At 42.1% G+C, this 17,294-nt stretch overlaps 1 protein-coding gene across 1 annotated transcript in view; it reads right to left on the reverse strand.

Annotated features, from left to right (window-relative positions):
- TRPM4 (transient receptor potential cation channel subfamily M member 4) overlaps nt 1-17,294 on the reverse strand; it is a 50,861-nt gene that overhangs the window by 15,166 nt on the left and 18,401 nt on the right. Inside the window, exons 10-18 of the mRNA XM_083378037.1 lie at nt 15,333-15,448; nt 12,874-13,218; nt 11,401-11,529; nt 7,916-8,045; nt 5,687-5,832; nt 3,482-3,594; nt 1,619-1,717; nt 806-1,162; nt 509-641 (exon numbers count right to left, since the gene is read on the reverse strand). Of these exons, the coding sequence (XP_083234163.1) occupies nt 509-641; nt 806-1,162; nt 1,619-1,717; nt 3,482-3,594; nt 5,687-5,832; nt 7,916-8,045; nt 11,401-11,529; nt 12,874-13,218; nt 15,333-15,448 (1,568 nt within the window). The remainder of the gene's footprint in view (nt 1-508; nt 642-805; nt 1,163-1,618; nt 1,718-3,481; nt 3,595-5,686; nt 5,833-7,915; nt 8,046-11,400; nt 11,530-12,873; nt 13,219-15,332; nt 15,449-17,294) is intronic.

Raw genomic sequence — 17,294 nt, forward strand, 5'->3', positions numbered from 1 at the left:
ATATTAACATTAAAATTGGCTTAAAATTAACAAAGATGGCACAGAAGAGAGCAAGACGCACGTGGGAAGGAGGTGGGGTCTTATCTGCATGTTAATCACCTCCAGTATGCCATGCTCCAGCAGTGCCAGGTTTTCAGGCCTTTTTGGAAGGCCAAGATAGTGGGGACAGATGTTATCGGGGGGGGGGGGGAGAACATGATGTTCCAGAGGGTGGGAAGAACAGGCTTTTCTTCTGGATCCGGCCATCCAGAATTCCTTGACCAACAGGTCTGCAGCATGCCTCTTCTGCCAACACCGGTGAGGTGGGCCAATTAATTGCCATATTGAAAGATAGTTTGTTCTCCTACATTAGCCCAATGGCTTTTGCATTTCTATTTCATTTGCACTCTGGCTTATATTTTTTTTAGACAGCTTCTATTCATTCTTAAACAATCAAAAAATTGCCCTGCATATTCAACAATCTTTTTTCTGTATATTATTTTATGTGCATTAAAATGCACCTTCTCACCATCCTGGCTACGATAATCATCTTGGGTCCCAATTGTTTGTTGACTGCAAAGATGTGGATGAGACGAAGGGTGAAGATCATGAAATCCAGACACAGAATGGTGCGTCCTGATTCATATGACGAAGGAAACAGCCTGTGATAAAGACAGTGGTGTAAAGACAAAAAAGAAAGCAATTCTAAAGCGTACAAACCATTCCTTTTTATCTCCAGCAGTATTAATCTCTCTTTTGAGCTCACTCAAAAACGTCAGAATAAATGAATAGTGCTGAAATCTCTACAGTACAAAAGGGCGCTTACCTGCACACTAGTCCTATCATGAAGAGTAGCAGGGCTGTGATATCAAACTGATTCCATGTGTCCAGGAAGTACCGACGTATTCTCTGCAACAGAGGACGGGAACCAACAAAACATCCTTGGCGCACCTCTTCACAGACCAGTGTGAAGACCCAGATGTACAGGACTATCTCAGTGGCAGATGGACCTTTGGGAGGTGGAGGTTCGAAATCCAGCAGCAAGACGTAGGAGAAGAGGAAGAGGAAGAGCAAGTACATCACCACATTGCCCAGGAATGCTGTCACAGGTGCCACCCAAAATTGATGCCACCGTCGTAACCAGAGTTGTCGAACAGAAAGAGGGGAGGGAGGTTCCAAACTTCTGAATCAAGATATGAAAAAGAAAAGAAGGGAGAAATGTTTTGAGTTCCACTGATAAATTAACTCTATTACTTGGAGTAATTAATTCATTAAATAAAGGCTTATATATTTGCATATGAATAAGTGTTTGTGAGCAACTTCAAAATGTCTCTTCTGAAAAAGGGCAATCTTAAATAAAAGTTTTAAACAAAATTTAATATCCACCAGTTCCTAGGCAGTGGGGAATGCTGGAAGTTGCAGTTCATCTAAATTTCAAGGGCCACAGTTTCCACTTCTTAGTTTTAATTACTTTTTTTACAAAATCTGGATATTCGCAGGCAGAAAAATAAACTAGAATATCCTGAAGAGATCCAGGCTGCTCATCAGTCCCACTGCATGAACAGCCTTAATTTATGATAGACCATACTTCCATCCTCCCACAGGCCCATGTTCCCAAGATGAGGACTGTTCCCCCTACTCAGACAATATGTCTCCAATGGTACTTTTCACATCTGTATCAAGACTGTCCAGTTCAAACTGTTCCAAGGAATCCAGCCGCAGATCCTCATCCATGCTCCTGTTAAAAGATCATACTATGGATCAGAATGACCACCTGGCCACATTTTAAATGCAGATGCTAAAATTTAGCCATAAAATTTAATGTTAGAAAATAAATTTACTGCTAGAAATTCCAGGGACAAGGACTTAAAATTTGAATTTATTTGTTCCACTTGTTCTGGCATTGTCCTCTAGCACAGACATGTCAAACACAAGGCCCGGGGGCCAGATCCGGCCCGCGAAGTGGTTTCATGTGGCCTGCGAAGCCATCCTGTAAACAGTGAGGGAACGGCCCCCGCTGCCTCGGCCCCGGCCCAGGCCAGCCGGAAGCCAATGTACAATTTCGTTGTGGTCATCTATGCTGAAATACATTCAGTCTTAGCTCCACAAGGCCATCTGGAAACAGTGAGGGACTGGCCCATGCCGCGTCAGCACTGCCCCCTGGGCGCACGCTGGGGAGCTATCACCCTTTGTGAGGAATGAAGAAATGCACCATCGCCTGGAAGTGGTCAGCAGATGGCCCTGCCTACTTTGGTCAGGCTAGGGGCTGGGCAGTGTTGCGCTTCTCTTCAGATTCATGCCACCCGGCTCAGCCTCTCGGCACTCTCAGGAAAGTGCCCCACTGCCTGCCAAAACCGGGCAGGCTGGGGGCTGGGCAGCATTGTGCAGGTAACATCGGCTCTCATGCTGCTCATGGCATCCCCTCCCCCAGAGCCCACCAAGCCGGATATGTGAAGTAGGCGAGGGTCATGTGCTGGCCACTTCCAGGCGATGGTGCATTTCTTCATTCCTCACAAAGGGTGACATTTCCCCAGCTGCATTTCTTGCCTGTTTTTCTCCCTCCCTCATCTCAAATATTTTCCTACCACTCTGTTCTAGGAAGGAAGGAAGGAAGGAAGGAAGGAAGGAAGGAAGGAAGGAAGGAAGGAAGGAAGGAAGGAAGGAGAGGGAGGGTCTGAGGGAAGTCCTGCCTTAGTCCTTTCCTGCTGCCCTTTCACCATCCCCTTGCCCCCTCCTCCTGGCCTATCCCGGGGGGGGTCTCTCATCCTATTGCTAAGGAAGCTTTGGATACAAAGCCAGGTTTCCTCACATAGAGAGGAAGTGGGCTTCCCTCTTGACTTTGCCCTTGTACCCATGATGAGCAACCTGGCTAAGGAGAGCAAGCACAGCAGCAGCAGCCTTGAGGAGGTGAGTGCAGCTGGGCGCCACCTTGAGGAAGTGGAGCTGGGCTTAGTGCCGTGGGTTCTTGATGGCTGGGCTGGGCATTTGACCTCCACGCCACCATCCAACACCCCCCCCCCAAGGCCTGAGAGGAACAGTGAGGGTCCTCCAGCAGACCATGCCTTGGCACTTGCCCCAGTCCCATCTTCTTCTGCCAGAGACCCTCAGATCTGTCCCACTCCTGCCCAGGCCCCCATTGGCACCCTTGATGCAAATGATGTAGAGCTGGCCACACCCACCCAGTAGGCCATGCCCACCCGGCCCGCCAAGGGTAACTGCAATGCTGATGCGGCCCTCAATGAAATTGAGTTTGACACCCCTGGTCTAGCAGGTCAATCGCAGGTTTTGAAAGGTCTGCTCAAAAGAGAATGATTGCTTCGGAGCTAAGGAAAGTATATCCATTCATGTTCTGTTATATAAAGGAACACCCACTCCTTTGATAGTCAGGAATTGCAGTTACTAAATAACTCCAATAACAACACTGTAGGCTACCAGCAGTGCACAAGCTCCTCCCTCTCTGCCACACTATTGTGTAAATCAAACCACGCCCAGTAGCACCCACCTGAATGTAATGAGCTCAGTAAAGATGAGAGGGGGGCAAAAAAATGTGAGAAGAAGCTTCCAGACAGAGGTACTTCGGTCCATTTCTCCCCACCAGTTTTGGGTGAGCAGGGACTTTTAGAAAAACACAAGAGAAAGACGGCACTGAAAAATACTGAGACTAGCCATACTGTCAGTACTGTATGTAATTCAATAATTACCTTAAGAAGGTGCTTATTAATATCTGTACTAGTTAGTTTCTGCTATAGCCAAAGCTTGTCAACTGAGTGAAAGGGGGGGGGTTATACCAGTGATGGGATTCAGCCGGTTCGCACAACTTCGGTAGAACCGGTAATTCATATTTTGTTGCCCAGGCCCAGAATGGACGTCCGGAAGTGGCATCCACACAGAGAACCAGTTGTTCACATATTTGAATCCCACCACTTGGGTACACTCATTAAGGCGTTTTGTATGCCTATTGGTATATTTTTGAATATGGGCCTTCAGAGTAACCAAAATATTATGTCCTTTTTGAAACCCTGCTTGCTTTGAAGAAAAAGTTTTATTTCTCCTTCCCAATCGTCTAGTTTTAGAAAATGTCTGACATAGAGCTTAGAAGAAATACCTAGCACATTAATTGGGTGATACCATAATTAGCAGGTTCCTGCTAGTTGCGCTTTTAAATGATTGGTATTTTATACTTCGTTTGTAGTCTGGAGATTCATGTTTTATCTATCTCTAAGAAAAATCCAGTCAGGATGGGGATCCATCAGGAATCGTTCATCTTGTCTGTCACTGGAAGAATTATCCTCTGCAGGAGCTTTTGTGAGGTTGAAACCAGCTGTTTACATTCAGACTTTGAGACACCTGGCCATCTGGAAGCAGGCTTAATTTGGTAGAGACTGTTGCTAGTTCAGTATGTCACGCAACTCATAGTCATCAATGGGAAGTAGGTTCATCCTAAGCCTGGAGCTTCCTCAAACAACTGGTAGAATGAATCCAGGATTCAGAGTATTGTAGAAGTGGAAAAACCTCAACAGTAATTTAGTTTATTGCTTAAGCATAGTCAAACATTATAGCATATCTAGTAAATTACCCATCCGATTTTGATTTAAAAACCTCTAATGAAAAAAATATTTCCACTGCCTGAGGTAGCTTGCTCCACATGCTACCAGATTATTTTAATGTTCAACTGTTTCCTTCTTTCTGTATTGTGAACATGTTGGATTACAGTTTTCTTCATATCTTGCCTGAATGGCCATCATCATCTAAGTGATATTCCTACAAATATTTGAAGAGAGCAATCATGGCAGGCTTCAAACATCTATCTCTATTCTAGCCTAGTTTTGTTGAAATCTATTTACAGGCATTGATCTGACCCTCTTTGCTGCCTTCAAATGAACAATCAAATACATACAGTATAGGTAATTCTCCCTTAATGACTGCCCTGTTTAGTGACCTTTTTGTTGCAAGGGTGCTGAAAAAGTAATTTTGTGACCGATTTTTGCGCTTACAACCATCTCTTTGTCCCTGCAGTGACTTGATCAAGATTTGGGTGCTTTGCAATCAGCATGTGTTTATGACCCTCACATTGTCCCATGGTTACATTATAGCCATTTGCGTACTTCACAGCTGGTTTCAACAAGCAGAGTCAACAGAGAAGCGGACAGTAAAATTGCTAGTCACATGATATCTCACTTAAACAACCCACGATGACTCACAAAGACCATGGTAAAACTGAGGTTGCAAGTCTGTTATGGTCACGTGATATCTCACCTAACAACCTTGTCATTTAGCATGGACATTGGCAGTCCCAGTTGTGGTTATTATATAAGGAATACTGTAGCTTCTGCTCTCCTGTAAGGGCTAGCCTGCAATTTTGAGTTGTATAATATTTTGGTTGTTTTTCTAAAGCGATTGTTTTCCCAGTCTTATATAAATGTTATTCCATGGAAGCTTGATCCTAGGCAGATAATTTCTAATAAGTACAATCCCACTATTGTATTATTTGGTATAGGAACCTATGGTCCTCTGCAAGTCTTTTGCACCATTAATTATTCATCAACTTCTGGAGGCCATAATTCCCTGCTGAACATTATGTTTAAGAGGTCCAAGGGGACATAGTCCATATCCAGATCAAATATAAGGTGGAATCGAGAGACAATATTCATCCTTAAACAGCAAGCACCTTCGGAACCCAGTTCAGTGAATCACTGTGTGGCCATACCTGCACACCATCCTGTGCAAAAAAGAGGCGGGCATCAGCCTGGTGAGCCAGATGGAGGATAGTGGCTCCACCCCAGAGGTGAGAACAGCGCACCAGTAGTTTGTAGGCCCGTGGCTCACTATTACGGTAACATTCACTGAATACTCCTAGAATTGTGGAGTTAAAAAGGAGGAGAGAGATATTTGAGTATAAAAAGTCAAGGCATTATAAACATTTGCACAATTCTTAATTTAAAGAACTCTTAATTTAAAGAACTGTTAATAATACAGCAAGATTAACATTAATACAAAGACTCAAAGATTTCCAAACAACCAAACCATTGGTTTGCTGCGACTTTGCAACTCATGACCACATTAATTTGTAATAATTCTGAGCTGTCTTTGGATCTTTCCTATAATCATACTGATAATCGTATTGTTAAAATCATGTGCAAATTTATCCTTTTGCTAGTCTAGAGCTCATAGAGAATATCAAAATCAGAGGTTTTCCCCTTTGCTCCTAAATAGGTCTGTAATCAATTGTCCTTTGAACCTGCTAAGATGTTCTGCATGCTAACAAGAACTGTTTGAATCTTCCAGTTCACAAAAATAATATAAAATCATTGTCCCATAATACTACAATACACACATTCCTGTATATTTGTATACATTTGCTCGCAACCATCTAAGAAACTTAGAAATGAAGGCAATGGAAGATTAATTATAATAATAACAAATATTCCTGGATATAGCAGCTCCATGATAATATAGGAATTATCTTAAACTCAAAAACTATTGTCAAGTAGATAATTTGACACCAAAGCTTCATTCAAAAACTTTTCATTAAACAACTGCAAGGAACTGCAAACATGACATCAAACCTTCACATACAAGTTCTTTCAAATGGTGAAAGTAAAGAAATGAATCAGTTGTAAAAATGCTATGCTTTCCCACTTTTCAGAAAAAAATGAGCACCCAAAGCTGAATCAGGATGTGGGATGGCAAGAGGTTGCTCCTATGGAAAACATCCATTTGTTAGGGTGCCCATATGCTGCAAAAGGTTTTTTTGTTTTTGTTTACAATACACATGATGATGGGCTAAGAAACACTAGATTTGAGATGGAGCTGCTTGGACATCATCTTGCCAGTCAGAAGATAGGACCTACTATTGGTGGATTGAAAAAGAAACTTGAAGTCTGCAAAAGGCTTTTCTCCGTTCTCACAAATTCCATAACTGGTCCACTTACATCAGTTTTGCAAATCAGTGGAGACGGTCAGTGCAAAATATAATCATCCAAAACCAGCTAGTAAATCTGTATTTGAGTAATAAAGGATTTGAAACCTATTTCAGCTAAATGCTAAACTACAATTTTCAATTTTCAGGAAAAACTGGGAACCTATCACTGGGTTTCTCCATAAAGTGTTTCATTTCATGAGTATTACAACCTACTTTCCCCCCCTCTCCTTATAACTCTTTCTTCTTCCTATATTCCCCTGTGTGAAGAAGTACATGTTGTATTATGCCAATAATCTCTTCCACTTTCCATTAACGTAGATTCCATCCTATTATGTCGTCTGGATGGCTTGGAAGTCAATTCTCATAATGTCGATGCTTGTTGTTATGGGGACAAGTAGGTCAGTATATCTAGACCAGTGACTTTTAGAGACCGAGTGCCCAAACTGCAACCCAAAACCCACTTAGATATCATCGGGTGCCGGGTGGGTGTGGCCGATTGGGCAGGTGTGGCCAATTGGGTGGGTGTGGCCCATTGGGTGGGCATGGTTGCGGTAGTAACGACAGACTGGGTGGAACTAAAAAGTTCAATCAATCAATTCCAACTTTGCAAGACCTTTTTTTTCCCCGCAAGAAGTTGAAATTGATTGATTGATTGATTGAACCCTTTTTTTTGGCACATGGCCTAAAGCGAAAAGGTTTTATAAAACCCAGCTGAAGGCCTAGGACTGGGGCAACAGCGTGCGTGCCCACAGAGAGGGCTCTGCGTGCCACCTGTGGCATGCGTGCCATAGGTTCGTCACCACGGATCTAGACGGTTGGTCTAGACCTGTGTTTTTTCAGTCTTAGAAATTTTAAGGTATGTGGAATTCAACTGAATTTTGGAAGTTGAAGTCCAAACATCTTATTGAGTTTGAGATACACTGGTTGAGATAAATATCTTCAGTTATATAAAAAACCCAGCCCTCTTTCCCTTAAGCAATCATGTTTCCCCTAACCCCTTTTCTCATATCTCACCTATGGCCAAATTTTCAAAATGCATTGCTAAATCCTTCATGGCTGCCACTTCCTCTGTTTCTGTCTCTAGATGTGAAAGTTCCCGCAGTATTTTTGCTGCTGCCAGTGCCCCAGCCACGGCATCAGGAGCCTGGGTTGAAAGAAAAAGCAAATTATACTGGAGAAATTGGCAGATTTGCATGGGTTTGTAACCCACTGGTGTGATATCTGCTTTGACGCAAACAAACGGCATATGTTCCAAAATATCTTCTTGCCGTGTATTTTTTTTCTAACTATGTTTACAGAAAATGTTTTGGGCAATTGTGACATCCCTGCATTGTGGAATACTGTTTGTTTCAAAGCTGTGGTGCATGTAAAATACTTTTTAGAAGAAATGCACAATAGCTACTTGCAAAAACAAAGAAAAACAAGCAAAAAAATTAATCAACCCTGTAAAGCTGACCAAGATTTCAAAAATTGAGTAATATTAGGTCTTATCTAATTGTGAGACAAACAGTCAAAGTACCAAAGAAACAGTTGGAGGAACTTGCCTCCAATCTTTTCTTTCTCAAGAACTTTATTTCTTTTCTGTAAAATAAACTGCAACAAATGCTGAGAGAGAGAAAAGGATTATTTGAGTTTTCCTATAACTGCAGACAGGAAAGTGGGTAAAAATAATGAGGCAAATACACCAGCAACAGAACTCTGCCACCGCAATGCTATTAGTCACCAAAACACATTACTGTTATAGCATCTTCTATTCCTTTGACAATTACAATGTGTTTTTGTTTTATCTGCACTTGCTTGCTGAGCAGCCATTTCAGTTTGGAAAATTAACACTACTGCAAAACCTCATACATCCTGCTGCAGAAAATTTCTGTTAAGAAGCATAGACAAGATTGGCATAAAAGATAAGTCCTTGACTTTTATTCTAAGCATATTCTTCTGCTTTCTGCCGTATCCCATCCAGTCCTGTCCCCAGAAGGCAACTAGATGAGAGCCACAGAGTCATAGTTAAAGCAGACACATTTTTAAGGGTAAGGGCAGCTGAATTAATTCACTGGCATTTTTCTCTTTCCCTCTGTACCATTCCTGCATTTGACTTACTCCCCCACCCTCTGACTACTACTTGATGATGGAGTTACAGAAGCCCTTTTTTTAAAGGGAGAGAGAGTGAGAGGGAGGGAGGGAATTAGAAATGTTTTCCTGAATTGGTCTCACTCATCTACACTCCACAATGGTAAAGGCTTGAGTGAGTGTTGAGAAGAGATTTGCTAACAATTCTTCTGGAGCTGTAGGGTAGGGAGTTTCCCATTTCTGGAAACCTCATCCTCCTTGTTTTTTGGCTTCTGGATTAAAGTCTCTCCCTTCTGTTGCCAAGATGTCTCATCTTTATCCATTCCCATCCATTCCTAGTCATTCTATTCCTATCCATTGTTATTCCACCAGCACTATGACATTTGTAGGTGGGCTTGTTTTCTTTTCTTTCTTGTTTTTTCACCGCAAAAAGCAAATGTAGCATGAGAAGAACGACTGCCATCCCTATATCCTTCTAGCCACAGCATCTACATGCCCCATTAATCATTGGGACATTTTTAAATGGATGACCCAGTGACGTTGATTTTGTCTCAACCCTAGCCTACAAGAGAAGCAGCTTAAAGTTGTCTTAAAGTTGTTCCACTTTTATTTATTTATTTTTATTTATTTTATTAAATTTTTATACCGCCCTTCTCCCGAAGGACTCAGGGCGGTATACAGGGCAATAAATATCAAAATGTAAATACAAAAGTTAAAAAAGAGTTTAAAAGAATTAAATAATTATGCCCAATATAATACAATAATAAAAGTGTGTTAAAACTAAATCCAACCCCAAACCCATCAGACCAGGCCAGATTGTTCAAATAAATAAGTTTTTAAATCGCGCCGGAAGGAGCGAAGGTTGGGGGCCATCCGGAGCTCAACCGGCAAGCGGTTCCGCAGGTCTGGCGTTCCCATAGAGAATGCCCTCCCCCTGGGGGCCACCAATCGACATTCTCTGATCGGAGGCACCCTGAGGAGGCCCAGTAGTACTTGTAGTACTTTCCCTCTTCTCCTGATATGTGATATGGCTTTTGCTATGGATGTTATCTAGGATGCTTCATCAACAATGTAGTTGATGATGTGGCCAAAGTTAGGATCTCCTCAGCTCCTATTGACTGCTAGGAAGATATCCTCCTCTAACCATTGGGTGTTATTCTCCAAGGTCATTTTTGTTTGAGCTGCTGGAGGAACCAGACACCTAGCTTCATGGCGGATCATGCCCCTAATACTTGCCTGATACTTTTCAAAATACTTGTGAAGTCTTTTGTAGGGTCTTTATATACATGGGTTTAGTGTCTATGGAGATTCTCAATCATCCAGGTCATGGTTGTTCAAAACATGTTTTTTTTCCAAACGGCAGCTGGACTTTCTTGGTTTTTTTCCTTGAAAATGTTTCACTTTTTCTTTAAGAAGCTTCAGAACTAAAAAAAAACCTCTAGTTGCCTTTTGGAAAAGCACTTTTGGTACATGGGTTTAGTGTTTTTTGAAAGAGCACTAGACCTGTGTCCAGTAGTCTTGCAATGTACAAGAAAGTCAACTTAAACTGGGAGCTGGGTTCTGCTACCTACATGCTGTTGCCACCAATAAGTGTGTTCAATGAATTTTTACTACACCAGCAAGCCAGTAAGTGAGTTAACAGATTTTCTTCTGCTTCTGCTGGCAAAAGATTTCGTGCAATCATAGTTTTCACTATTTTTATTACTTTAGGGAAGGATAGTACTGGTGCTTTACTTATTTTTTGGCAGCTGCTAGTGTTATCACTTGGTGCTGCATTACTTTGCAATACTAATTGAGGAATGAACATGTTTGATATTGATTGGCCCTTTTACTTTACCCTTACCAAGCTCATAAGAACACACGATGAGGGAGAGAAGTTTACTAGATAGATTGTAAGAACTTCCTGTTGCTTCGTTTCCTGCTCTTTCTCCATATTTGCAACCTGCCAGACAGACTTACATTTAAATGTGAGTTTAGTGCTCTTTTAAATGAATAATAAACTCATGCTCAGAAATAAACTGATTGACTGGTCACAGGCATAGTGTCTGTTAATCAGGCAACTTGACTGTTGACCAAGCATGACCTCCACAGCCTCTGCCTACACTCCTAATATCATCCTGCCTTCTATTAAAGAAAGCCCACCAATTATTTTGTTTAACTTCTTTTGAATTTAAATGGGAGGGAAAGTACAGGGCTCAGCCATCAAGAGAGCTCAATTTATGCTGGCACACTTCCCCCCCCCCCCCGCAAACTTGAAGCAATGTTTTCTTGCTTTTTTACTGTAAGAAAAGGGCACCTGGGCAATCAAGTTCTGGGATGGCAGAGGAATTCATTCATATCATCCTCTCTATCGATTTACAACATAATGTTTCTACTCTGTAATGAGACATTGCCAAATATTATTGCAAGATTCATATCAAAATACAGACCATTTCCCAGAAATAAATTGCCATCTCCTTTCGATTCAGCAACACTGCCCAGATAAATAGATCAGTCCAGGGGTTTGGTGACAGCTTATTTTGGTATGTGGAATCTCCATTAGGTAACAATCCTTTTTTCTAGGCAGAGAAGACATCTTGATCAACACAAGAAAGGAAACATTCAAAAGACACACATTCTTGTCTTCAGTTGGTTTCATACATTAATCAAAATTCATTATTAAAATTGAAACAAAAGCCAAAATTTACCCTTAGCAACATCAGAAATCCACAGAGATTTGGGTTTTTTTGTAAATTTAATATGTTCCAAACGTGTCAAGCATTAAAGCTGTTTGTAAAACGCTGTCTGTTTCTTTTCAAAAAAAATTCCCCACAATGAAACCGGAAACTATTTTAAAAATTCACAAAATTTGATATTAAGAATTTGTTTCAGCCACAACAAGCATTGTGAATTATACATCCTTGAACTTCTACTATTACTAAAGATATGATTATAAAATAGATCTATTTTTCAATTTTTTAAAATCAATAATTATTTTACTAATTCCTTGGAATAATAATGCAGCATAATAAGTGATTTTGGAAACAATGCATGCAATTTGGTGGAGCCTTGGTGGAGCCTTGGTGGAGCAGTGGGCTAATGTCTCCTTAAGCAACACCAGCTGCCTGCAATTAGTGCAGGTTCGAGTCCCACCAGGCTCAAGGTTGACTCGGCCTTCCATCCTTCCGAGGTAGGTAAAATGAGGACCCAGATTGTTGGGGGCAATTAAGCTGACTTTGTAATAATGCCACTTGGGAGGGGGGTGAAAGCCCTAATAAGCAGGCATATACATAGAATGAAGGCTATTGCTAAGCACATTTGATTTGTGCTTAGGTTGTAAGCCGCCCTGAGTCTTCGGAGAAGGGCGGGATATAAATGGGATTTTAAAAAAAAATAAGTTCAAAGTGTTAAATGCAGCTAGGATAAGCCAGCCCTTTTAGGAGCATATTCATTCTTTTGCTGATAGGAAGAATGATGTAGGGAGGAAATTAACTGGAAAGATTTCTTGAAATTGACACTTAGGGAACCACAATGGTTCCTTTCCCATTTTTAAAGCTTATTTTATTTAAAATGCTCCCCTCTTCTAAAGAGAAATAGGCTCAAAGTAGCAACCATAAGAGAAACATATTTATTTAATTTATCTCCCACTTTCCCTCAGAGGGTCAAGCTGAGAAATGAGCAGGGTGTAAACTCCGCATGTGTTATCCTCACAACAACAAAGCAGCTGTGAGATAAGCTGGGCTGTGAGAGACAGCTAGTGAACTGCATGGTTGAACAGGAATCTTGGTCTTTCTATTTTCAGTCCAATATCTTAACAACTACTGTAGAGTGCCTTGCTTGCATGCTTCCCAGCTCTCAAAATATCCTACTTCTCTTCATGTACTCCCTTCCTAATCGAATGTACACAGAATATTACCACTTACCCCTATCCCTCTGTGGCCAGTAGGGTATAATCCTGCATAAAAAGGAGCACAGACATTCCCTAGTAGTTCATGCAGAATAAGAGCCACATGAGATAAATGGCAATCAGGCAAAGATCGTTCCAGCAGCCAGTCTTCAGAAGGGGTGGATGGCTCAGAGCCTGTCCCTTGGCATCGCTCTAAAAGCTGGTGGAGCAGTGAGACCTTGGGGGACCCAGCATACAGCTTTTCCAGCTTTCCCCATGTCAGGAACTGTCCTATATCCAAACCATTCTCCACAAAGAGACGCACTAAGTCAGTTCGATTACCTAGCAAGGCATCACGCATTGGGTTCTCCAGCAGGCTGGGCTGCAAGAAACAAAAGAGGAAGACAGAATAAAATATTTATGCCTCAAGAGAATAGATGTCTGCCACTACTTAGAGATCAAAGTTGGGTCCTTCATTAGATAAAGTGTGATAATAGCAACTTGCAGGGTTTTGGTTACAACAAGCTATTCTTCCATGAATCCATGATAGCTCTTCTCTATTGGAGAGCAGTCTTTTCACACGTCACTGAAGGCTGTTCCTTCAGCTGTGCTGGGGGACATTATTCTATTACCAGGACTGAGATAAATTTAGCCAGTTCTGTTTCTGGGTACCATTCCATCCTTCACCTTAGGCAACAGCATTTGTTGATGCAGCCTTGATGATCATTGGCAGTGTCATTCTCAAAGTCAGTAAGACTTTTGACAGAACAATCATCACACTTTAACCATCCTGGAAAGGTTTTGGACTGAACAACGACCATTGGTTGCGCTGGTGAATGATCTCTGCCGGGCTCGGGACAGGGGTTGTTCCTCTTTTCCTAGTCCCATTAGACCTCTCAGTGGCTTTTGATACCATCGCCCATGGTATCCTACTGTGGCGTCTCGGGGGGTTGGGAGTGGGGGGCACTGTTTTACAGTGGTTCTCCTCCTACCTCCTGGGCCGCTCGCAGTCGGTGTTGACGGGAGGGCAGAGGTCCGCCCTGAGGCCTCTCGTTTGTGGAGTTCCTCAGGGGTCAGTCCTCTCTCTCCTCTTGTTCAACATCTATATAAAGCCTCTGGGTGAGCTCATTCGTGGTTTCGGGGTGGGGTATCATCAGTATGCTGTTGATACCCATCTTTTTCTTTCCACCCCAAACCAACCCAGTGATGCCCTCGACGTGATGTCCCATTGCCTGGAGGCGGTCTGGGTTTGGATGGGGAGAAACAGGCTTCATCTCAATCCTGCCAAGACTGAGTGGCTGTGCATACTGGCATCTCAGACTAACCAATCTTTTCCATTGTTAACTATGGGGGGTGAGGTGTTACCCCCCGTTGATAGGGCCCGCAACTTGGGCATCCTCCTGGATTCATGGCTCAGTTTTGAAGATCATATAGGAGCCGTGGCCAGGGGGGCTTTTGCCCAGGTTCGCCTGGTGCGCCAGTTACAGCCCTATCTTGACCGAGATGCCCTACGCACAGTCACCCATGCGCTTGTGACCCCCCGGCTAGACTACTGCAATGGGGCTGCCCCTGAGGACCACTCGGAGGCTTCAGCTGGTGCAGAATGCAGCCGCGCGAGTTGTGATGGGAGTCTCCCGATACTCCCATGTAACACCTCTTCTCTGAGAGCTGCATTGGCTTCCAGTTGCCCTCTGGGTGATATTCAAGGTTCTTGTGATGACCTATAAAGCCCTAAATGGCATGGGCCCGGATTATCTGAGGGAGCACCTGCTGCCAGCGTCAATTTCCCATCGTCCTGTGCGCTCCCACAGGGAGGGCCTCCTCAGGGTACCACCGATCAAGGATTGCTGGCGGGTGATCCCCAGGGGGAGGGCGTTCTCTATGGGTGCACCTGCCCTATGGAATCAACTGCCAACGGAACTCCGGACTGCCCCTGACCTTCGTTCATTTCACCAGGACCTAAAAACATGGCTCTTTGAGCTATCTGGTCTGGACTGAGGGGTTTTAATGTTTTTAAATTGTGATTTTAATTTTTTGGGGCTAGACTTAATTTAATTTTATTTTAATTTTATATTTTATTGTTTTTAAATTTTGCCTTGTAAACTGCCCTGAGTCCTTCGGGAGTAGGGCGGTATATAAACCGAATAAATAAATAAATAAATAAATAAATAAATAAATAAATAAATATTCTGCCTCTCAAATAAAGGATTCACCTTGTGTAGCCTATTATCATTTCTATATTCTGCTTCTTCCCAAGTAATTTGTGGCTAGTCCTCAACTCATCTCTTTCTTCCTTGTTACATAACATAGCCTCATCACCCCAGCATAATTTTGGGGAAAAAAATCCAAGGATCCCTACATAGAATGGGCAGAGACCTCCAAGTTTTATATATCTAAAATAATTCAAGGCTATTCTTCTCTATTCCACATTCCTCACACACTTCTTTTTTATGTTACAGCAAAGGATTAAAACCTAAAACAAATCTGCCAACCCACCTCCCAGACAATGTCTCCACGGAACAATTCTGTGCTGGCAATGTCCACCCTATTCCAGGCTACAGCCAGACGTAGCTCATCCAGATAACAGGTGGCCTTGCTTGACCGCTTACATGCTGCCAGGAGGAGAGAGAAGAAGAAGTATAACCATCATTGTTCACAGTTGTTTTAATTTAAATGTCAGTTATTTTTCTGTCTGGCTCATTATCAGTAAAATAGCTACTGCACTTTTAAGGTAATTTTTGCAATGTTTACAGGTAGTTCTTGACTTACAAGGCTTAGTCATGGAGTCAGGGATAATTACGACCCAGTTCGGAAATTCCAACAGCCACTCCCTCACAGTCACACGACCACATTTGGGATACTCGACAACTGACTTGCCTTTATGGTTGTTTGCAGCATCCCGCAGTCACATTACAGCATGTTGTCTTTTTCTTAAAAACTGTCAGTTACTTGTTTTCTATGGTCCTTACTGAACAACTGGTTTGCTTAGTAACCGCTGCATTCACATATCAGTTGTCGCAAAAAAGGTTGTAAAATCAGGTTGATCAATTATGACCCCAATGAGCAGGTTTCATTAGGATCATAAGCTGAGGATTATCCATATCTTTAGTGAGAAACAGATAGAAATGGGTGCCTGCATCTGATGTAATCTATGCATGACATCACCTCCAAGTTTTCCTCTTTTTTTATTGCTAGTACATTCTCTAAATCTCCCACTGTCAAAGGTCTGTCATAATAACTAGTCACTGTCTAGTCATTTAGGAATGTCTAACTACGCTGTTGAAATCATGATAGGATGTTATGCCAGGTTGATTTCCATGGGTTCATATGATACTATCTCATCAATTAATCTCAAATAAAGTAAGGGCTTTATACCAGGGAGTTGAGAAAATCTGAGGGAACATCTGCTGCCGGCATCAAGTTCCCTTCGTCCAGTGCGCTCCCACAGGGAGGGTCTTCTCAGGGTGCCACCGGTAAGAGATTGCCGGCGGGTAACACCCAGGGATAGGGCCTTCTCAGTGGGGGCGCCTGCCCTTTGGAACCAGCTGCCAGTGGAGCTGAGGACTGCCCCCGACCTCCGTTCATTCCGCCGGGGCCTGAAGACCTGGCTCTTCGAGCTCTCTGGCCCAGGCTGAGGATTAATTTATTTTAATTGGGGTTTTATTTATACAGGGATAAATTTAATCTTTTTTAAACTTGGTTTTTAACTTTTGTATTTTTGGTTTTTAATTACCCTGTAAACCGCCCTGAGTCCTCCGGGAAAGGGTGGTATATAAATGTAATAAAATAAAATAAATAAATAAAAATTGTATTCTAAGACAGCCACAAAGATGTTTACATATTTAAGAGCCATGTGTGTTCATGGCTGTGCCACTATTTACAAATACATGTTATTGCCAAAGTGGCAATACATGGTAGATGAAATAGACTTGCCAGGGAGATTTCTTATGGAGTTCACTCTTAGGATGTTTATGATATTTCTTATGTAGTTGGGAATAGCAACTCTGGGAACTGGAATTTAGTGAATCCAGCAATGAATCCCTTTTGGGATAAGGCACAGCTAAAAAGACCCTCATGTCTAAATATTCCATATAACATTAACTTCTATTATATTAAAATAAGAAGACACAATTACTGTTTCTCATGATCCTAAAAAAACCATAACTGACTGGAACTGAATTTGTTTATTTAAAAGGATGGGTAATCGTATTTATTTTACTGAAGCGCCCAATTTACCTGATCCAGTCATATGCCAAATAGTATGTGGAGGTGGGCATGGTGCATTCCTTTATCTGAATGCCTTCTGCATATGATCAGCTTAGAATCTACAGTAGCTTTATGCCAGAACAGAGTGCACAGAATGAAGCTCACAATCATTTCCCCTGATTTAAAATTAAAAGGAATATCATCTTATCCGACTAAAAAAAATTCTTATTAAAAATCATAGGTTTTTGTGAG

The sequence above is a fragment of the Vipera ursinii genome, assembly GCF_947247035.1.
Source record: "Vipera ursinii genome assembly, chromosome: Z".
NCBI lineage: Eukaryota > Metazoa > Chordata > Lepidosauria > Squamata > Viperidae > Vipera > Vipera ursinii.